This window comes from Myotis lucifugus, unplaced genomic scaffold (assembly GCF_000147115.1).
Source record: "Myotis lucifugus unplaced genomic scaffold, Myoluc2.0 scaffold_195, whole genome shotgun sequence".
NCBI lineage: Eukaryota > Metazoa > Chordata > Mammalia > Chiroptera > Vespertilionidae > Myotis > Myotis lucifugus.
The window spans coordinates 2,490,368-2,513,712 of NW_005871243.1; the positions used below are offsets into that span (position 1 = coordinate 2,490,368).

Sequence of the window (23,345 nt, forward strand, 5' to 3'; positions counted from 1 at the left end):
TTTCCGTGGCTCCACGTGACTGCCAGGTCCAGGTTTCAGGGGGCTACCAGCAGCAAATTAGGAACAACTTCAGGCCTCTTTGTGGGGCCACTGATCCCCTTTCCAGCCATGGCACTGGTCCGACACCCTCAGGACCCGCTCCTCCTCCAGTCCCCTGGCACATGCCAAGCCAGGTCTTGCCATTATTTTGATGAGTAACCTAGTTCTTCCCACAGCAGGAACCGTATCTCCTGGAGGCAGTGAGGGGAGGGAGGGGGCAGAGGTTAAGAGGCATCTACTCGAGAGGCCTCTGACTCGGGTAAGGCCTTTGCAAAGACAGTGGCGTAGTTTCTTTCAGGAGACGCTGCTCTCCTTTATCTGGGGGTGGGGCTTCGGCCTGCGAGGGCCAGACATTTCTAATAAACGCCTCGCCTGGAGAGACCTTGCCTGTCGCTGTTTTGTTGCATTTGTGATGTACACTGCTTACCGTTGTAATGCAAGTAAATAACAATTAGGAAGTAGTAATACAAGAATAAACTGTTCCTCATACTCATACTGCAAACCTGCTTTTGCCCCACCCCGTATTTCTCTCCTTCCTTTATTCTGTAACTGCTTAGCCACGCAGCGCAGTGGGAAGTGGCCCAGCAAAGCCTCACCCGTCTGTCTCATCTGCCTGTCTTTGATCATCAAGACGGAAGGCTTCTACACCTGACTCAATTCAGCTGCCCCTGACCACCGCCATGTTCTGTCACACAGTCCACCAGGAGCAGGGAGGAGGCACGGCTGGTCTTGTGTCTTCAGGAGCACTGTCATGGCACCAGGATGGACAAACCCTGGAAAAACGCTAAAAAATAACTACACCCAGGCTGTGTTCTCAATAGGGCAGCGGCTCCAAGTCTAAGTGTGGGCAGCTGCTTCTCTCTGCAGGGACGGGCCTGGCCATGCAGAGGAGGTGCCCATGCCAGGCCCCTGGAGCAGCCTGCATGGCTCCCACATGCTTTTCCCGTTGAGCAATCCATGCCTAGCTCCTTACCCTACTTGTCTAATTGAAATGCAGAGTGAATGCCATGGCTGCTCTCCTGGTCCTTTAAGATTGACTGGGAGGATCCGAGCCCCTGGAGAGAAACAGGCTGCTCAGCCCTCAAACAGACTTGATTCCAACACAGGGCAGGCACTCCGAGCAGCGCCCCGGGAGTCTGCTGGGGCCATGGAGGACAGCCTTTCCGTCCCAGAGTATGAAGGCAGGCTGGGTAATCAAATGACAACATCTCTAAAGCAGCCTTCTTGATGCTGACAAAACAAGAAAATCTTACAAAACACCCGGGAGTGGCTATAAAACACCAAGCAATTTCACAATGAGGCTGATAAGAAAGGTTGGCTAAGGACCAAAGTGGCCACCAAGACCCTGCTCTAGGGGTGTGTGTGGGAGGGGTGGGGGGGGGGTAGGGGGAGGAGGGCAGGCAGGAAGCAAGAACTGGGCTTCCCCAGGCCCCGGGAGGCTCACCAGCCAGGCGGAAGCCCTGGGTGGACACCTGGGCAGAGTGCCTCTCTCTTCTCCTCCCCGCGAGCACCAAATGCACAAGCAAATGAACCTTTTTGTGTGATTCTTACACTAAAGGCTCTTCGAGGGGGGAAATTTCACAAAATGCACATCATAAGCATTTCCTTTAAGCCATTTTTTCTCAGGGGCCCTTATTCCAGTGTGTTCGTTGTTCTGAGCTCCTGCAGCAGGAGACGAATGAGGCCCCTCGGGGAGGCCATGACCAGAATCCTCTCTCTCCTGGGGAGCACTTCTTGGGACCTGAGGAGCGAGGGCCAGACTCTTGCAGGCGTCACCGAAAGGCGTTTGACTTGGCGCGAATGAATCCCAGCCATACCCAACCAGACCAGAAAATAAACTTTAATTTTACACGTACAAATGTTGCTTTAAATTCATAATTAGAAAAAATATATACAAACTTCGGCTTAAACAAAAAAAGTGGAAACCAGCTCCGGAGTGGGGGCTGATGTGCAGCTCACCCCAGGAATCCAACCTTCTGTCTCTTGGGCCCCAGGCTCTCCTCCTTGTGCAGGATGCTGTGCAGCGAGGTGTGCAGCACCTTGCCCACGCGCTTGCTGGTCTGCGGGGCGAGGAGGGGAGAGAGCACGCGTGAGGCAGGCACGCTGACCCGGGGAAGCCCCTCTGCCAGCCTGCAGTTCCAGCCCCGTACACACTCCACCTGCCTCCCGGGCCTTTGTGCAATTAAATAATTCAATCAATACAAAACAAACTCCAAACCTCAACAGTATAATAGCTCCTTCTGAGAAAACCTCCATCCCAATAAAGAGAAGAAAAGACACCAACCCCCAGGCACCAAGCAGCAAAGGCTGCCTCGGCCATTAGCTCACACTCAGCATTCCTGCTGCCGTCACAACAGCAGCAAAATTGTCAACCAAGTCTGGACATGGTCCCCGCCAAGTCCCACGGTCCTGGAGTAAGAAGGCACAGAGACCCCAGGACGTGCAGTGTGTCTGATGAAGAAGATGGTGCTGAGGACTCGTCCTAACAAGCAGTTTCTAACGTACCTGCCAGCAGATCTCTAAGCAGAGCCCCTCAGATGAGACCAAAGTCAACACCTGGATAGGGTCTTTGGTGTCTCCGACACTACATACACCGCCCCTTTGTGCTTTCAAGTAAGATAATAAAAGGAGAAAACAGACACCAAGGGCTCAGAGTCTCCCGTGAAAAGCCACTGTTTCTAGGAATGAAGGAAGCATTACATGGCAACCTTGCCTGAGCAATGACCTGTGGGCACGTGTTATGATGTGATCCAGTGGCTGCTTGAACAAAAACCACCTGCTCCGGCCAACTGCGTTCCTGGCAGGTCAGTCGGTCAGTTGGTCAGTGTTAAAGTCCTCAAAGACTTGTACAAAGTTGCATTTGTGATGTACACTGCTTACCGTTGTAATGCAAGTAAATAACAATTAGGAAGTAATAATACAAGAATAAACTGTTCCTCATACTCATACTGCAAACCTGCTTTTGCCCCACCCCATATTTCTCTCCTTCCTTTATTCTGTAGCTTCCTTTATTCTGAGCAGGACCAGGGCCCTGTGGCTCTGGGCCAGTGGGGAGACTAACACGTCACCCAATGAGCACAGAGCAGCTGGAAAGAGCCCTAAAGGTGCTGCAGAGGGTGGAGGAGACCCGAGGGAGCAATCCACCCCTCAGGCTGCCAGGAGGACTTCCCCACTCCCATTCCTCTCCCCTTGAAACAGTTCTAAACCCGGAGGAAAGGGGAGACGGCCACCCTTCAGCCCCTGGCTCCACCTTTGCTGCCTCCAATTCCCTCATCAAATCACAAAAGCTTGGGATTTTGGAGTCATAAGTTCACATTATCAGATCAACACTCTCCTTTAGAACCGTGAACGTGGGATCGGGGAGGGGAAGATAAGCAACTGTTACCAGCGGGTTCCTTACCCCCCTCCCTTGGCTAAGTCAGCAGACATCCAGCTCGCACCAGCTGTCCTCCAAGCTCCAAGTCTGGGTCAGGGGTGTAAACAGGAGAACCCGATGGTGTTGCCGAGGTGGCAGGAAGCAGCAGGCACTCCCAGCCAGGCCCAGCACCTGCCTCAGAACCAGAACCTCACCTCCATCATCTCGAAGATGCTCTCTGGGTCCAGGCTGCCCTTCCCCACTTTCCTCATACACGTCACGACGCCCTGGCTGGTCACGGACACCAGCACGCTGGCCAAGGAGCAGGCCTCCTCCTGCAGAGTCGCGTCCACCACGTGCCGACAGCCAATCTGCAGGCAGGCAGCAGAGCACACGTGGGTGACACAGCCCGGATCCCCGCCCGACCACTCCCGGAGGTACACCCAGACCAGCAAAGAGCCTGCACTGCCCATTCAGGATCGAGATTTTTAGATTCTGATCACGTGGAAAATATCTGAAGCAATGTTCAAGCAACGTATTGCCAGCCGCGGTGTGAGCCATGTAGCAGAAGAATGAAATGGAAATATGGGGGGGGGGGGGGGGGTTGGGGTGGATAGAACTAGAATTCAGTGACCATCCAAGTCAGAGGCCACCAAGTGTTTCTGACAGCGGGGTACAGGGAGAAATTCACATGGGCGGCCACATGGATGTTTCCCTGTGACAAAGATGAGAGCAAGAGAGGACATGCTGAGGAACACGCTCAAGAATGAGTCAGGCCCTAGCCAGTTTGGCTCCGTGGACAGAGGGTCGGCCTGCGGACTGAAGGCTCCCAGATTCAACTCTGGTCAAGGGTACAAGCCTGGGCTGCGGAGGCAGCTGATCAATATTTCTCTTTCTCTCTCTCTCTCTCTCTCTCTCTCTCTCTCCCCCTTCCTCTGAAATCAATAAAAATACATTTAAAAAATAAAATCAATAAAAATGTATTTTAAAAAAAGAGTCTGGTGCAGGTGGCTTGTGTCAATCCCAACACTTTACCATACTCAGGTTTATGAAGTGATTTCGTGGAATTAAACCCAACCCATTTGGCCTTATTTTGAAACAATGAATCCTGCGTGGAATCAGGGACAGCTCAGCCAATACAGGCCTCTGTGCACATCAGCATCAGCCAGATGTTAGCTCCACAGGCCTCTGTGCTCATGTAGAAACTACACCAGGAGCTGCTGCAACCCCCTCATTTGGCAGATGTGGACACTGGGGCCCCAGAGGGGACAGTACTCGCCTTTCAACCACCTATTACTGTCAACCAGCCTGGACCCCACAGAGAAAATGAAAGGAAACAGGCCTACAGGGTGTCTCGGTGAAATGCCTGGTATAGAAGGAGCTTAACAAACTGGCTGCTCTCACTCTGAACCCACTCGTGTGCTCCCAGCACTCCGCCACCTCTTCTCATTAAGAAGAAAAGAAAGACTGCTCATGGCAGTGATCTCTACTATAACCAACTACTGGATTCGGGGCAAAGCTCCCTCTACAGTTTGTGAAACTATAACTTTTCAACTTACTAAGTAACCTTAACGGGTGGGGGGTTGAAAAAGACCTAGAGGGAAGCTCATACTTTGCACAGGGTGACGATGCAGGGGACGTTCTCCACACTTAGCCGGATGCAGTCATAAGGGTCATCAGACAGTTCAATGTCCTTCGACCCCTCTTCATCCTCCAGGACACGAACTCTTGGTATCCTGGAAGCAGAAGCACAATTAAAATCCTCACTTCCTGAAAGATAATTTCTTTTTCTTGAGATTGAGAACAGGAGTTGGAATCCCTGAATTTCATGCTAGGCCTGTACTCCCCATCGTTCCTGTCAAAAGCACACACAGGCGACACTGCAGTGCAGTGAGAAAGGAGGTTTTTTGTTTTGTTTTTAAAATATATTTTATTGGTTTTTTACAGAGAGGAAGGGAGAGGGATAGAGAGTTAGAAACATCAATTGGAGAGAAACATCAATCAGCTGCCTCCTGCACACCTCCTACTGGGCATGTGCCCGCAACCAAGGTACATGCCCTTCACCGGGATTGAACCTGGGGCCCTTTGGTCCGCAGGCCAACGCTCTATCCACTGAGCCAAACCGGTTAGGGCGAGAAAGGAGGTTTTTTTAAAAATAATGCTTGACCAATCCCATGTCCAGAATGAATTGTGATCCCTACTCACACCAAAGGAACTGCGGATGTAAAGGTGAAAGATAAAACAATAATGCTTTCAGAAGAAAAACTACAAACATTTTAATGACCCTGGAGTGGACAAAGATTTCATAAACAGGACACAAAGTGCCTATCATAAAGGGAAAATATGATAGATTTAACTATGTTATAGTTAAAACACATACACATACTAGTACATATATATAATATATATTAAGATTATAAACTTTGTTCATCAAAAGACATCATTTACCAGTAGAAATTAAAAGATAATGCAGAGTGGAAAAAAAATCTGCAAATGTGCATGTGTGTATGTATAAACTGACATATTCCATAAAGAATTCCTACTAAATATGAGACAGACAACCCAATTGAAATATGGGCAAAATACCTGATCAGAGACTTCATAAAAGAGGTACCAGTTTGAAGTTTTATGTTAAAAAATAAACGTGAGTGCATGGGCACACATGGTTCAGTAGAAGGGCTAAAGAATACCATCGAGGGACTGGCCTCTCCCCTTCTAAAGGCCCTGACTGTACAAAAGGTCTCTCCACATGCCAGGGGGTCCAGTGTTTGTAGGGTCCCCATTCCTTTCTTGTTCTGAGGATGAGACTGTGGCTATGCCCACGACAGGTGTCCTCCCAATCTGAGCAGCTGGGTTTACCATCCTGCTCACAGTCTGCCTGACACCTCCCCCCTCGCCCAACAGCCTCGGCTGGTTCTACTCTCTTTTTGCCCTGGTGCCCATGGAAACCAGCTGGCAGATGGGGGGTAATTTTTTAGGCTGGAGGTGCAACAGATGGCAGCTTCCTTTCTTCTCCAATGGAGCCAAGCCAGGCTGCTGCTGCTGGCAGCTGGTACTCGAGCCCCACAGTGGCCACCAGTGCCAGACCCTCGACGGTCTCAGCCAAGAGTTAGCGGCACAGCTCTGCATGAGGACCCCACAATTTCTGACCTAAATTTATTTAACTTTGTTTTTGTTTTGTTTTAAATTATGCAGGTAGTCTAAATTCATCATAGAAAAACTCTAAAACAGAGATAAATGTTCAATCATAGTATGAGCACTGGAAAATTGTCACAATGACCATTTTGGGACATATAGATATTTCCAGACATATTAAATATAAGAATTAGCAGAAGTAAAATAAAACAAGACAAAGCAAAAACGGGATGACAGGACTGTTTAGTGGCTGCTTTTCCATATTAACAAACGTGTACATGGGTTTCTGTGTCGATTTTAATGCCCATGTTGAGACATTAGGTTGTTTTCAATTTCTCACCACTACAAAGCTGCAATGAACATTTCTCAGATAATATCTTTGCTCACTTATCCAATCACTTCCATAGGCTATTTCCCTAGAAGCTTCGAATCCTCATTCCCTAATACCCCAGAATCCCATTACCATAATGTAAGCTCTCCGTGGAATGAACACCTCACCCACGTTTATTTTCAAACGCTGCAAACTTTCCTCAAAGAACCTGGTGCACAGAGTGGGAGAAATGCTCCATAATCAAACAGCCTGTGGGAATGTCAACTCCAAAAGCTTAGTGCCTCGTCCCTTGCTACGCACGCAGCCTGTCGGGGAAGCTGAACCTGCTTTTAATGAAAAACAAAGAGCAGGTTGCTACCCTGCTTTTAGAACATGCGTGTGTCCAGTGAAGGGCTCCGTGAGCACCTGCTGTGTCAGGCACTGTTCATGGTGCTGGGGGGATAGCAGACCAAACGGACAAACTGCCCACATGGAGCTTTGTCCAGTAACAGTATTTGGACAGTTGACCTGGAGTTGGTTTCTTTCTTTTTTTAAAATACGTTCTTACTGATTTGAGAGAGGAAGAGAGGAGAGAGAGATAGAAACATCAATGATCAGCTGCCTCCTGTATGGCCCCTATTGGGGATCGAGCCTGTAATCCAGGCATGTGCCCTGACTCGAATCGAACCAGCATCCTCTTGGTTCATGGGTCGATGTTCAACCACTGAGCAACATCAGCTGGGCCAGTAGTTGGTTTCAACTCTTTTTGCTTCTCTGTAGTTTTCTAATACTTTTCTACATGGTACATGCTTACTTGTGAAAATAACAATACAAAAAATAAATACAGAAATAGATGCACAGATTTAGTTTTAATTGATGAAATCTCTGTTTTCTGGAGCTTGACATTACATATCACTGTTAATGCTAACCCCTCGTTAACTTCACCTATGAGCTGCAGTAGAAATTTCCTCAGTGTCCGCCTGGGTTTTGCACCGGCCCCGGGGATGTTTCCCGGAAGACTCACCTTGTATTGTACAGCAATGGAGATGGCATCAAACAAATTTCCACCACATTCCAGCAGCTAGGGGAGACAGGGTGAGCGGGGAAGAAAAGCAAGTTGAAAAGCAAGTGTCACATCTTACTCAAGTATTATCCCAATGAAAGGATACTGGCTCCTAGGGATGGTGACCACTGATGCCCGAAGAGCTCCCAATTGCACCACACACGCTACTCTCATCGTTGCTAACGTAGGTCCGGCTTCCAAACAATGATGACCACTGATGCCTCACCTGCTACCAGGTACCAGGTTCACATTCATTCGTGTGGTTACCTACTGCCTGTCATTATCAACATTCACCTGATGCTCACACTCCGTGCTTTACATTGAACATAATAAAAACAAAGGTCTTTCATACCATTTTTTGCCCATGAGCACTAAATCTGTGCATCTATTTCTGTATTTTTTGACATTACATATCATTGTTAATGCTAACCCCTGCACTTATGTGAGCTCATGCAGCAGGAAAGCTTACAGCACATTCTTTACTTATTTTTAATATATATTTTTTACTGATTTCAGGGAGGAAGGGAGAGGGAGAGAGAGATAGAAACATCAATGATGAGAGAGAATCATTAATTGGCTGCCTCCTATATGCCCCCTACAGAGGATCAAGCCTGCAACCCAACCCGGGCATGTGCCCTTGAGCAGAATTGAACCTGGGACCTTTCAGTCCATAGGCCAACGCTCTATCCACTGAGCCAAACCAGCTAGGGCTAGAGCACATTCTTAAGTGGAAGGTGAGACACCTTCTGCCCTCATTTAAAAGAAGCCTTGGCCCGAGTTTATGGAATAAACTGGGCTACAGCAAGGAAGAATGGAGAGGAAGTCCCGTGTAGAAGGAAAGTTGTGTAGTCCCATGGTTTTGTTCAGTCTGTCTCCTCATCGTCTGAACTGTGAGCTCCCGAGGGCTGGACCCTGCGGGTTTGCTCATTCCTTTACTCTCAGAGTCCAACAGAAAGGGTGCCAGGCAGAAGGAGCCTGGAGATTATGTGAGGGAGATAGGCAGGCCCTGCGCCTGGGCCTTCCACCATGCCCAGTGCAAGTCTCTGATTCCCACCTGAAGCTTTCTGAGCAAACTTCACTGCAGACCCACCTTCCCTGTATAATTACTGCTTATTAAAATATGACCCCCCAGCCTATGTGACCACCTGGCTAGTGACTGCAGCTCATTGGTCTTGCAGCTGGACTAACTCTTCCCCACTCTGGCTCAGAGTTGACTGCTGCACAGCAAAGAGCTGTAGCAAGTCTCCTGTGTCAGACTGTCTGCATCTGACTCCTGTCCTCTCCAGGTGGCTGCATGACCATGGGCAGCACTCAACCTCTCTGTGCCTCGGAGGGTAAAAATCCCAGCTACCTCACAGAGCTGATATAAATGTTGAGTGAGTTAGTATTGGTAAAGCCCTTAGAAGTGTGCCTAGCACACAGTAGGTGTTAGCTAAGTGCATTTAAATAAAGACTGTTTGGGAGGTGGAGGATAGACACAGGGTGCAACTGCGGAGTCCACCTCCCTGGGCAGCTAGGAAGCCTGCCTCTTATCCGTAAGGACAGCCAGCGGCCAGTTCCCGCCTCCTCAAAACCAGGACCTGCACAAGTACCTGTTTGGTGGGAGGAATCACACTACGGGGCACATCTTATTGGAAACGAGTAAAAGCAAATGGACTTGTAATTGTATTACTTTTACCCATTAGCACCAGCATTCAGAACAGCGCTAACCTGCTGGTCCACTATTCATTATCTTTCAGCCATGTTCCAGCCGTTATCGAATTGCAAGTGCCCAGAAAGCCCTGCCCTGTTTCACGCAGGGCCAGCACTGGAGACAGCAGGCTGTTCCTCCTCAGAAGGTCGCCCACAAGATCAGATCCACAAGATCTGCTGTGCCCTCAGGTTCATTCAAGTACCTGTTTGGTCAATGGCTTAGCCTTGTGTCCTCAAGCTGACGTGGAAGATGTGATCACTAATCTCAAGGTTCATGACATTTAATAAAAACAAAATAGACCCATCAAGAGCCTGTACATGAACAAGCAACTGGCAAAATTAAATGAATTATGGCCCTAAGAGAAGTTACTGCCAACTGCCAAAAACTGGGCAGCAGAGTATTTGGAGGGAGAACACCAGGAAGGAAATGAGGGGTGGCTAGAAAGACACCTGCAGGAGCTGACTATGGAGGACGGAGGACGGAGGAGGGAGGAAGGGGGAGGGAGGAGGCAGGGCCTCAGGGGCCACACCTGGGAAGTGAGGGCCCCAGAGCAGGTGGGCTACGGGTTGTTTCCAAGGGAAGATGGCTCCGTGAGGTCAAGAGCAGACACCGGCCCAACCCCTGGCTTGGAGGCCTAGTACCACTATCCTCACGCTGAGACCTCTCGGGCTAGTTACTTTACCTCTCTGTGTCTTAGTTCCCTCACTTGTACATGGGGAAAAGAATCGTGCCCACTTGCAAAACATTTGTAAGGGTTACATGAAAATGCATGTAAACAGCACATCATTCCATGCAGAATGCGCCAGCTGGTCTAAATTCTGCCCCTCGACTCTGTCTGGCACCATCTAGAGAGCATCTCTTACTTTTTCTTCCCTGACAATCTCTGTGGATAATTTTAGGTGCTACCATGATATGACTGCTTGTAACTTTATTGTAGGATGGCATCACGTGTAGGCTACTTTACATATATTACTATACGTGTAATATTTTTTTAAAAAAAACTATTACAGGAGACTCATCTTTCCCTAACTAATCTCACCCTGGGAGTCGGAAGTACCCACTTGGAGAGGGAAAAAGCCCTGGGAGGAAAGTAGGCCAACTGGTCTCCGGCCGGCACAGCAACATGATCCTTACCAGCACGTCCACATAGAGGACCCAGCAGTGCTCCCGAGGACTAATGCAGAGGGACTTCAGGTCCACGCTGCTCTTGTTGCTGAATATCCGGTAGAGGGTGTTAGCAATCTCTGTGCCAAGTTCATCACCTCCTCGACCTTCAAATTCAGGGGTAGCATTGGCTGAGCTGCGCAGAAGGGAACAGAAGAGCTGGTGAGTCTTTTCAAACGCAAAGAGCAAAGGGGCAAAGCTTTACTCCAGTTGCCCTACGGAACGATGGAGAGTCACTGAAATGAGAAGGGACGGCATCTGCCACTGTTCCAGCCTCGGGACAGACACACACACTGAGCCAGACCAGCGCCGGGCCCTGGATTTGTCAGTGTGCGTGATGGGAGTTCCCCCCGACTTCTAACAGAAGACATCTTTATCCAAGGGAAACAAGAGAGCAATGGTAAAGTGAACCTCGGCCAGTAATAATTAACTCTCTTATCCTGAAAGTATAACAAATACCTTCTCTGGCAGGCCGAGGAAGCCGGAAAGCCCAGAGAATCAAACAAACAGTCTGGCTTACAGAAGGGTTACATTATATACACCATCCCTAGTTTTCACAGCTTTAGCATGCACGATGTACTCTCAAAACAAAAGCCACAACGTCAAGTACAATAACCTTCCTGGAATTTTTTTTCTGTTTTGTTTTGTGTGTTAATCCTCACCCGAGAATATTTTTTTCCATTGTTTTTTAGCAAGAGTGGAAAGGAGGGGGGGGAGGGGGGAGAGAGAGAGAGAGAGAGAGAGAGAGAGAGAGAGAGAAAGAAAGAAACATACATTGATATGAGAGAGACACAGCAATTGGTTGCCTCCCACATGCATCCTAACCAGGCCAGCGATCGAACCTGTAACCCAAGCACGTGCCCTTGACCGAGAATCCAACCCTCAACTCTTCGGTGCGCAGGCTGACACTCTAACCATTGAGTAACACCGGCTAGAGCTGGAATCTTTCAGAAGATACGTAAGATAGTATGCCAGAGCTATGTCATGAACTCTAGGTTATCACTGTACTGAACAGCAGGAGATGAAATAAGACAGACAGACTGCTGGCAGATTAAATATTAGGTTATCTCTTTTACTTTATTTGCTATTTTTCAAAGAGAAAACCTTTCTCATTCAGGCCTCTTGAATTTTGCGCCCATTTACCTCAACCACAGGTTGCTATAATTTTAGCCCTCCAGGTGTTTGAGTTAGGATTAATAAAGTTTATCCCCTTCAAAAAAAATCCAACAAGAGAATGAAGGACACATTTGACACCTGCCACCCTAAAGCACTACACAAAGTGTTTACACAGGAAATGTGGAGGGTTTTGGCTTAATGAAAAACAAACCCTTAATACATCAGTGAGGTAAGTAAACATTCCAGTGACCACTTCACTTAATGAGTAGGGCGGGGGGGGGGGGGGAGGAAAGCAGTTGTTTCAGTCTGATTTCCACAAAATCTCATGCGACCCGTGTTCCCCAGCCCGTCTGTGCATCCACACCTCCACTGGAAAGGCACCCAGCCAGATGCCAGGCACTGCATACCCAGAGACCGCAAAAAGAGAAGGCCACCCTAAGTCGGAATTCCAATGAAGTCTGGGGGCAGTTTCATTGATAGGGGAGGGAGCAAGCAGCAGGAGTGGGGGTCAGGGAGGGCCTCAATCGGTGTTGAGGGTTAGAGGAGACCTCAAACCTAAAGATGAGTACAAGTTGGTCAGGCCACAGGCAGGCAGGGTGGGGGTGTGTGCGTGCCTGTGTGTAATGTCCCCTCTGTCTACTCCATTCTAATGTAGGCATAAAAATGAACCCTAAAATGACCAAAGTGTGCTGTTGTATAAAACTCTGCCTCTCTAATCAGACAGTCCTCCCTGACCACTATCAGCCCGCAGAACCCCAATTTAAAATCCCTGAGAAACTTCACTGCTGCCATAGCAACCTCGCTGGTCTCTCCCCGCCTCTGCTGGACTCAGGCACTGAGCCATGAAAAAAAGCTCATTTGTGGCGAAATAATCAAGTCACCGGGGACCAAGTTTATTTTGCACAGCCAGCAAAACACAATCTGTTCCTAATTCAAACACTAAGCAATCAGTATAGAGTCCCATCTTTTAAGTGTTTAAAACACATCTACATAGATCTCTGTGTAGACAAATCCAGTCCGAGATGCTTACACTTCAAATGTTTTCCTTTCCCTGATTATAGTGGGTCATATCCTCCTGGGTGTGACTGATTACCCAGGGAGGAGGCAGTGACTCCTCCACATCCCTGAGGGGTGGTTTACAGAACTTCCAGGTCCAACTGGCTAAATTAATCCACCTACAAAACCATGCCCCATTGTGTTTTTTGGGCACTGGGCTAATTTAAAGTGAAATTTTCCCCATATTTACAGTGTTGGTTTTGTGTGTGTTTTTTTCCTTTTCTTCAACATATCCTTTCAGCATAGCTGGTAGATGGGCAGAAAAGAAAGCTTCGAGGCGGATGAGACTTAGGAAGCTCCTGCGTCTGGATGGTGCCCTGGCCATGGAGTGACTCTGGGGAAGAGGCTGGGGAGAAGGAAACTGCTCAGGGTGGGGATGGGGTGTAGTGCTTTGGGTACAATGAGAAAAGCCAGAGACCCTGTATCCTGACAAAGGATGAAGAGAAGAGATGCAGCAGAAAAAGGAGGGTCCCTCCTCACCACTAGGGGCGCCCACAGCACAAGGACCCTTTCTGATAAAGCCCATCAGAAACGCAGACCTGGCAAAGCCTTAGAGGCCATCTCCAGAGGACCACAAACCAAACGCCTACAAGCATCTGAACAGAGAGCCACATGTATAATTAACAGGGAGTGATGGAGACTGGCAAACTCTCAGGCCCTGTCATCTTTAATAAAAGCCTCCATTAGTGAAACAAAAATCTTGCAGGTGGGTTGTGGCCTCAGATGGTCAGACGCTCTCGCTTTACAAGGAAGGAAACTTAACAACTTTTTTGGAATGTTCACCACGTGCTAGACAGCATTCTGAGCACTTTAGATGTATTAACGCATTGAATTCTCACGAGCCTAGAGGTTGGCACTGTTACTGACCCCATTTTAGAGACAATAAAACCGAGTCACAGGAAGGTTGTGTAACTCGCCCAAGGTCACACACCCAGTGACTGGGGAGCTAAGATTCTAAACCCAGGCAGCCTGGCCTTGTCTGCTGGGCTTCACTGGACTCTCCCTGAATGTGCTACTTGGCACGTCTGGCTTGTGGCCTAACATCGGTCAGGTTAGCCTCCCTTATGCCTCACAGTAATGAATGGGTACTCCGGTCTTGGGAACTACTACTAGGGCACAAATGATGGAGTCAAGGAATGTAGACCAAGGGAGTCCTAAACAAAAAGCTTCTCTATTGAGTATGAAGTTTAAAGAGAGAGCAACACAGGCTGGCAATCCTAGCCCCCTGCTCATAGGCATCATAATACATTCTTCCAGGGGGAGAATATACACTAAGGTGTTTTTTAGCATAAAACCAAGTGCTTTTATTTTTATAGTTACCCAAACCAACTCAGATCCTTCATAAAGAACCAGCCCTCCAGGGCTGTTGGGAAATTGCTTACTGAGCTGGCTAAACTAATAAAAATCTTGGGAACACTGCCCCTCCCAGTTCTCCACCCCTCCTGACTCATCACCTCTACTCCGCTCCTCTGCTCAGCACTTCTCTCCTGGTTTAACTGGGGTAGGCTGCGATCAAGGCCACGGCTACCTGCAATGGGACTCAGACACTAGGCCCATTGTTGCTTCCCTTACAACTGACCTTGCCTGCGAACGTGGAGGCTGACAGCCAGGCCAGGCCCGGCCCATGGCAGCCGGGTGATTTAGTGGGTACCGGGCCAAGGCTGACTCAGGACACCTCCACAGTCATCTAACCCCCAGGCAGGTCCTGAGCCTCTGACTCACGTGCTCATCTCTGAGCCTACCGAAGCGTCCCAGTAAATGGGTTGGGCACAGCAGCACATTCGGAGCTTGTCACCTAAACCCTTGTTTGAAGTCCCTGGGAGAGTTATCTCATCAACTTTCAAAGTACAGCCAGCCTCGAATGGCTTCTGCAGGTTCCGCTCTGCCTGGCCCCACACCTGGCCCTTCAGCCAAGAACAGTGCCCCCTTTGGGCAGCACCAAGCAGGTAAGGAATAGATCAAGTGGGTCCACCCACCAATTCAGGGCACAAAACTTGTGGTTCAACACTAGTGTGAAGCACAAGTGATCACCCTGAAAAGTAAGTCCCAAAGGCAAGTGACGAGGGCTGGGCATACTGAAATGCCTATGAATGAAACGTGTGCTCTTCAATCATTAAACACTGAACGCTCTCTGAGAGGCTAAACCAGCCCCTAAACCAGCCGTGGGCAAACTACGGCCCGCGGGCCGGATCCGGCCCGTTTGAAATGAATAAAACTAAAAAAAAAAAAAAAAAAAGACCGTACCCTTTTATGTAATGATGTTTACTTTGAATTTATATTAGTTCACACAAACACTCCATCCATGCTTTTGTTCCGGCCCTCCGGTCCAGTTTAAGAACCCATTGTGGCCCTCGAGTCAAAAAGTTTGCCCACCCCTGGTCTAAACCCATCAACAGGGTGGTCGGACAGCTGAGAAGCGGCTTGATGGATTGCCACCTAGTGGTAATCCAGAGTGACAGTTCATTCAATTCTTACCTTTCTCTAGACTTTAGATGGAAACCATCTTTTCCTAAAGTCTCCAAGTTCTTATTTAAAATGGCCTATTTTCAGGCAACATCTAACAAAGACCTGAGCAGGAAGTGAGAAGGCCTGGTCGGCTCCGGGTCCAGTGAGAGTGCTGCCAGGCTTCCCTGGCGCAGAGCTTGCAACCCAGCTCTTGCTCCACTGGCACACGGTCAGGGTCAGAGCAGCGGTGGGAGGAAGTGTCCTCTACCCCAGATGCCTGCATTCCAAGTACACAAACTGAAGTGGAATGAGTTAGCAGAAAAGCACTTCATCTTCTGAGACCCCTCTAGCTCTGGGAACTTAATAATTAAAACCTGGAAGCAGCTGGTAAGTACTTGTCAAACTGGGCTCAGATGGGCAGGAAAGGACCCTTCCCGCTGGGTAAGAATTCAGTTTCAGCCTTGAGCCTCCGGCGGAGGCCCCATCCCTGGGGGCTGGGGAAGAGGAGGACAGCACCCCTATTTCTGGGCACTATTCCCTGGATCAGAATGAAGGGGTTTGTCTGTTATGCAATTTAGAGTTGCTCCCTGCAGACTCAAACAGGTTCTGAGAGAAGTACAGCCAGTGGCGCTTGGTAATCTCTCCCTTCTCCGTAGGAAAACGGGGTTTTACGAATCTCTCATGATACTTCTACCTGCTGGGCTGATCGCACTAACGGAGCCACTTACAGATTTACAGTGTGCCACCTGAGACTATCAATCTTGAGAAAGAGATTCAGAGATTGGGAACTGGAGCTTCTAGGCCTGTTGGGGTTCTCCTGAGATTTACAAAGGGGGAAAGAGGCCAGCAGGCAGCCACTCAGCCAGGACAGAGGCTCGGTCCTAGAAGCCAGGTCTTGGGAAAGGCAGCTCAAAGGCTTCTCTCAACCTAGAGCCACCCTCCCTTTAAAGCTGGGACAAGAAAGGGACGAAAGCAGCAGGCAGATGTTAAGTCACCTTCAGACACAGAGCCACCCATGGAAGTTCTGGGACTTCTAAGCAGAACACCCCTCCGAAGCCAGCTCCACAGGCTGCACGAAGTAGAAAGAGCAAAGACTCAGAGTCGGACAGAACCAGGTAAGTGACACCCAGGAAGCTCACGTACCCGCTTTGAACTCATGTCCCTCATGAACGGTGAGAGGTGGACTTCTGTTTGGACGTGAAGACGGGAAGACTAGAACTTACTATACAAATGGGGGTTAGCACCTGCACAGAAAAGCGTTCTGGCTCTCAGAGTGTTCCCAGGAATCTGTGTCTACTGGTGTAGACTGTTTCTGCAAAAATATGGTTCACGCTGAACAGTTGCTTGCTTCCTAGGAGCCTGGTATTGTGGTGTGTGTGAAGCAGAGGGTGCTTACATGACCAGCAGCCAAAACTATCTTGGGTGCTGAGTTTCTAATGGGTTCTCTTTCAGAATCATCTTGGGCACACATGTTGCTGCATTTTGTTGCTGTCATAAATCTTAGTCGTGAGTACAATTATATGCTAGTCCTTCCAGCAAGTCTCTGAATGTGGGGTCGTCTTGGGGACCCAACACAGTGTCAGTAATACATACCTGTGCCTAACATGAGCCAATAGCCGGACCCACCCAAGAAGGCCTGTGTCATCACCTCGCTAGAAGTGAGGTTACAGACAGAAGACGAGACTGGGTCAGCAACCCGATAAACCACCCAACCCCTAGAAGAAGGAGGTCACCAGAGGGAGAGAAATGTCACTTATGGAAAGCCCACTGGGAGCCAATCGTCATCCTAGGTGCTCTATCTTCATGATCTCATTTCCTTATCATCACAAAAGTATTATCGCCCCCATTTTTTAGATTAAGAAACAGAGGCACAGAGAGACTGAGTAACCAGCCAGAGGTCACACAGGTGAGAAGAAGCCAGCATCAGGCTGGCTGACGGCTGCAGAGACTGCGGAGTCTGCTCTTCCCAGCACCCACTGCCTGTCTGGCTGCCACAACCTCGGCCTGTCAGGCTGCTTGGCTGGCTCTAGTCCTTGCTCTGCCAAGCAAGTCATGAGAAGTTTTCTGGAAAGCTAGAGCAGAGAAGGAAACAGGGCATTTTAGACCAAATGATCCTTATCATCTGCGTTTGATATTTTTCAAATCATCCATCATCTCATGTGACTCTCATAACCACCACGAGCTGGGCAGCCTGGCAGACACCCTCCTTTCAGACAGGGAAAATGAGGCCCAGCGAGGGCCAGGTGGCCAGGGCAAGGGCAGAACTTGACCCAACGTCTCTTTCCAATATCCCAGGGCCTGGCACCTCGGAGGAACTCAGTAAATACCTGCTGGCTGGCTGAATGACAATTCAATACCAAGTAAAAGTGGATTAACAGGAAAACAGAGGTTCATCCTCTGAATCGTCATCTTTCAAATTGTTTTTCTTTAAAAAGAAATTGGCATAGTACTGACCAGTCAACAAAGAACTCCAAGTAACCTTCATTTGGCTTCTCCAGCTTCGGCGTCCCCATCTCTGCTTTCACTCCCACCAGGATGTCCGTGTGACCCTGCAGACATATGCGAGAAGGGTCCTCACTCCGGGCAGGCAGCCAGGCACCCGACCACCTCCCTCCTCCCCCTGACGTACACCCCTGGGACTCCCTTAAGAGCAGTGCTGGGGTTGGAAAGTGACCCTTTGAGAAGATGAGGGGTCCTTCAGATCTAGAGAGTCCCCCGCCCAGAGTTTGGCTTGGGTCTTGGATTTTCCCCTAAAATCTGTGTGGCAAAAGCCTGGAGGGGCCTGCGGCTGGTCCCGTAGGTCCTCCCCATTCCTCCAGCGAGGCATGGGTGGACTGTGGCCACAGCACTCACCAGCTTGACCCTGGCAGACCCACTGGTGTTGGACACCACGTCGGTTTCCACTTCGACACATCGGTAGTCCTCACATCCACGGCCATCCACGCGGAGGTCTTCCTACGTGCAACAACCACAATCCGCAGGCTGTGATCCCAAACCAACAACAGACCCCTGAGGCAATTCACCCCTTTTCATTCCCCTAGAGCAGTGGTTCTCAACCTTCCTAATGCCGCGACCCTTTAACACTTGGAGTGCTGGAAACGAGTTAAGTCGGCTCGCGTGAATTGCGCGTACTCCGCGGGAGCCGTCTTTAACTCGGTTCATATAGATTTGCGGTGGAGTGCGGGAAACGTGTAAACTCGGGCCGATTGTAACTGCGTATTACCAAATATTTGTTTGTAATCCACCCTTTTGGTGGATGGAACAAAACCAAAAGACAGAGCCATCTTATATTTTGGCGGGAAATTCACCCGCACTCCAAGTGTTTAATACAGTTCCTCATGTGGTGGTGACCCCCAACCACAAAATTATTTTCGTTGCTACTTCATAACTGTAATGTTGCTACTGTTATGAATCGTAATGTAAATATCTGACATGCAGGATGTATTTTCATTGTTACAAATTGAACATAATTAAAGCATAGTGATTTATCACAAAAACAATATGTAATTACTAGAGGCTCAGTGCACGAATTTGTGCACGGGTGGGGTCCCTTGGCCTGGCCAGCGATCAGGGCTGATTGGGGCAGTCTTGCCCAGTCTTGGGGTAGGGACTGCAGGAGGTTGGCTGGCCAGCAGGAGGGACCACAGGAGGTTGGCTGTGGGAGCACACTGACCACCAGGGGGCAGCTCCTGCATTAAGCGTCTGCCCCCTGGTGGTCAGTACCCATAATAGCGATCGGTCGACCAGTCATTCAGTCGACCAGTCATAACGGTCACTTAGGCTTTTATATATATAGATATATGTGTTTTCTGATGGTCTTAGGCGACCCCTGTGAAAGGGTCGTTCGACCCCCAAAGGGGTCGCGACCCACAGGTTGAGATCCGCTGCCCTGGAGAAATGTGCAGTACATCTTCCTTTCTTAGTGAATCGGCCAAGCTTGCCAACCCTGATGCTGAAGATGGGTTTCAGAGTGGACCAGGTAGTGCTTGTCCCTTATCTTATTTACTTCTTCAATCACTTACTATGTCAGTGTTAGCTCACAGATGTCTTTTATAGCTATAATCCAATACTTTCATTATTCATCTTGTAGCTCCAGATTTGGCCCCTGGGAGCTCCTTTGGGTGGGTTCCTGCGTTCTTTCAACATGCCTCCTATCTTTTTTGAGCACTTCTTTATGTTCCAACAACATAAGACGTCCCAGGCTCTTGTATTTTCTCTGCCCCTGCCCCTGCCCCTGCCCCGGAATCAGCCCTTTCTCCAAGGACTGCTGGTTACTTTTATTGGAGAAAAACCAGGATCTGAGTGCTAAGCCGGTTCGTTGCTGCAGGGGTATCATTGCTTCTAGAGCTTCCCAGCAGACAGAGCTAGAAAACATATGTATGTACACTAACCCATGCACACACAAACACACACACACACCTGTAGTTATTTCTGTCTATCCACATATCTATGAAAAAGCCACGTTCTCACACTGATAATTGTTTCTAACCTTCCTCCTGTCCTAGGTGTAACTTCTCTCTCAGACAGGGAGAAACCTGGCTTTCATGATCTACAATGCATTTAGGTATTTGTTAAATCTTAGTATACACATAGTTTCAGAACTTCTAACCCATACCCCGTGAGAAACAAATGTTCTAACAGAGAACAGTATTACACAGAATTCTTTTTGTCTTTAGCCTATGATACCCACTCAAAACACTGTTTTCCAATTGTCTTCCCCCATCCCTCCATGCAGCCCTGTTACTCATTTGCAGCAGTCTGTGTTCCAGTCTGGGTCCCCCACATCCTGGTTACTTTTAATTACTTATTTACTTTTTGGGTATGTGGACTATCACCATGGCTCTGGGAGTCAAAGCCATCAGAAAAGGTGTGCTCAGAGAAATGTCACTCCCAATGCATCCCACTCCCCTCTCCCACCACACGAGGCAGGTAACCAATCTCTTTTGTTCCCAGGCCATCTTTTCTGTGTTTCCTTTGCACAAATGAGCTGATACATGAATATTGTAAATATCCCCTTCTTACATAGGGTGGCCTACTACTGATACTCTTTGTTTCTTTTTAACATTTTATTTATTTTTAAAATATATTTTTATTGATTTGAGAGGAAGGGAGAGGGAGATAGAAACATCAATGATGAGAGAGAATCATTGATCAGCTGCCTCCTGCACACCCCCTACTGGGGATCGAGCCCACAACCCATGCATATGCCCTTGACCAGAATCAAACCTGGGACCCTTCAGCCCATAGGCAGACGCTCTATCCACTGAGCAAACCAGCTAGGGCTTACACTTTTCATATGCATGAAATCATTCCCTGTCAGCTAGCTCATAGAGATCTTCCTCCTTTGTAAACACTGAAAGCAGTTTATTTATTTTTTCCAGAAAAGGAATCTTTAGAATCAGATTCTCAAAGGGGTTAATGCTCCTCCAAACACTAACAAATACAGTCCTGAAGCGTGCTGTCAGAGGCTTATCTTTAAACTACCTGGCAAACTGCACGTGACTGACTTTTTTTATCTTGAGCAATTAAAATATAAACAGGCAAAACACTGCGTGCTCCCACCACACAGAACCAACTACCATTGGTCACGTGTGTTTCAGGTTTTTTTTTTTTACTCTCTCAACTCTTGCAAGCCCCTCCACTTCCTAGTCCCCTCCCTGAAGGCAATCCCTATCTGAGTCTGGGGAGAGGTGGACTTAAAAAGTAACAGGATTTCAAGTCTGGGAGAATGAGCCTCTGGGGAGAACTCAAAACTATGTAACCGTCTCTTCACCACTCGCCACCGAACACACAGCTTTCTAGGTCAATCTCTGACTCCCGTTTGCCACATCCCCCGGATGTGCCCGGCTAGGAAAGTGAAAACCTGGCCCAGAAACATCACTCACAAGGGACCCTTCACAGGCTGCAGGCCTGGTACAAGTGTGAGCAATCACAGGAGCATCAGTCACGGGTTCCAGGCCTGGTCCTGCCATAAACTAGCTGCTTGACCTCTAGGTAGGACAAGTCCCTCCCCCGATAGACTAGTTTCCTTATTTACAAAAGAGGACGTGGAAGTAAATGGCCTCAGAGGTGCTTCTCTAATTCTACAGATCTATACACCAAAATAGCCACAATTATTTGTAAAAACTAATAGTAACTATTTTGTTTTAATCCTCACCCGAGGATTTTCCCATTGATTTTTAGAGAGAGTGGAAGAGAGAGGGAAGGACAGAGAGAAGCATCGATGTGAGAGAAACACATCAATTGGTTGCCTCCCGTGGGAGCCCCTACCAGGGCCTGGGCCGGGGAGGAACCTACAACCAAGGTACGTGTTCTTGACCAGAATTGAACCCGGGACCCTTCAGTCCACAGGCTGACGCTCTATCCACTGAGTCAAACCGGCTAGGGCAGTAGTAACTATTATTTAATGTGCATTTACCATATATGAGATAATGCTCTAGAAACACTCCACAGTTAACACATTGAATCCATTATGCAAACAGAAAAATGGTTGAAAGATGCTAAATGGCTGGCCTGGGGTCTCACAGCCAGTAAGTAGCACTTTAATTCCAAGCCAGAGCTCTTCACCGCCACTCCACACCACCGGCTGCATTCTAAAGGGTCTCTTCACTGTGCAACAGGACCCCACAGGCCTCCCTCACAGGATGGACTGGCTGGCTATACCAGTTGGTCTTGATGATGGTGATAACGGCTCTGAAAGCAAGGAGACCTCAAGGCTGCACGGCTTCCAACTACTGCCTTAAAACACCACTCACTCTGGGGAGATCTAGCCACACCCCTTTGTAGTAACAACCCACATACTTGTTCCAGGATGGGGTGGGGAGCGGGGTCCTGGTGGTGGTAAAAAACTTGGGCCTGGCCAGATCTTGCCTTTGCAGCCTTCGAATCACATCTGCCCCAGGGAAATGCTCAGTGGTAAAGGTTCAAGTGACAAGAGGCGAACAGAAAGCTACAAATTTTCCTTTCAAAGGATACATCAACTACAAATTTTTTTTCATAGAAAAAAGCACTCAAAAGAATATAAGATCAGCCGAAACCGGTTTGGCTCGGTGGATAGAGCGTCAGCCTGCGGACTGAAAGGTCCCAGGTTCGATTCCGGTCAAGGGCATGTACCTAGGTTGCGGGCATATCCCCAGTAGGAGGTGTGCTGGAGGCAGCTGATCGATGTTTCTCTCTCATTGATGTTTCTAATTCTCTATCCCTCCCCCTTCCTCTCTGTAAAAAATCAATAAAATATATTTAAAAAAAAAAAAAAAGAATATAAGATCAAACCAAAAACACCAAACAAACTAGTCCACGAGTCACTGTACTCAAGGCAACTTTTTTTAAAAAAGTCCAGTTTTCCTCCTAACAGACAGGAAATCACCCAAACCTGCGCGGTCTGGCTCATGGCCTGACACCCTACCATGGTTTTTATTCACCTGCCGTCCTCAGGAGCAGGGGAACGCATCCATGTGTGAACACGTGAGAACAGGGGCTGCCCTGAACTGAGGCTTCATGTGAAAACCAATAGAGATGTCAATAAATGATGGGCCGCACCTTGGGGAGCCCGGTCCTTCTCAGCAAGCGACAAAACACCTTTTCAGATCCAGGGCTTCTGGGTGCTGGGATGGCTCCGGTGCCTTTTAGGTTGCTACCTATGTGATCATGACCTGCCGGTCGGGTGTGGTGTGGAGTCACCTCCAATCTGTATTTAATTCTCTGCTGTCACAGACCAGCTTTGTGACCTTGAGCAAGTTCCTCAACAGCTCTGAGCCTGTCTCTTCACCTAGAAAGCAGGACTAACCCTGACCTTACAGAGTTACAGGAGAATCTGAAAACCCTAAATCATTTACGGGGACCTTTCAGCTCAGTCTAGCACATGGCAGTCCATAGGCAGTTCCCTTCTCCTGCTTCTGGGGGAAGGTATCCGCTCACCGAATCCTCAAAACCCTGAAGAGAGGTGTCAGATAAGGATATTGAGTTGAGG

General features: G+C 48.6%; 1 protein-coding gene across 1 annotated transcript; it reads right to left on the reverse strand.

Annotated features, from left to right (window-relative positions):
- Positions 1 to 1,863: 1,863 nt before the first annotated feature.
- On the reverse strand, positions 1,864 to 18,331 carry LOC102440833 (exosome complex exonuclease RRP42; the record flags this gene model as incomplete). The annotated part of the gene is made up of 7 exons (XM_006097130.2): positions 1,864 to 2,099; positions 3,610 to 3,765; positions 5,007 to 5,156; positions 7,864 to 7,920; positions 10,730 to 10,895; positions 17,831 to 17,925; positions 18,230 to 18,331. Coding segments are annotated over 7 exons (831 nt in total), but the record flags the coding sequence as incomplete, so codon positions are not given.
- Positions 18,332 to 23,345: the final 5,014 nt, after the last annotated feature.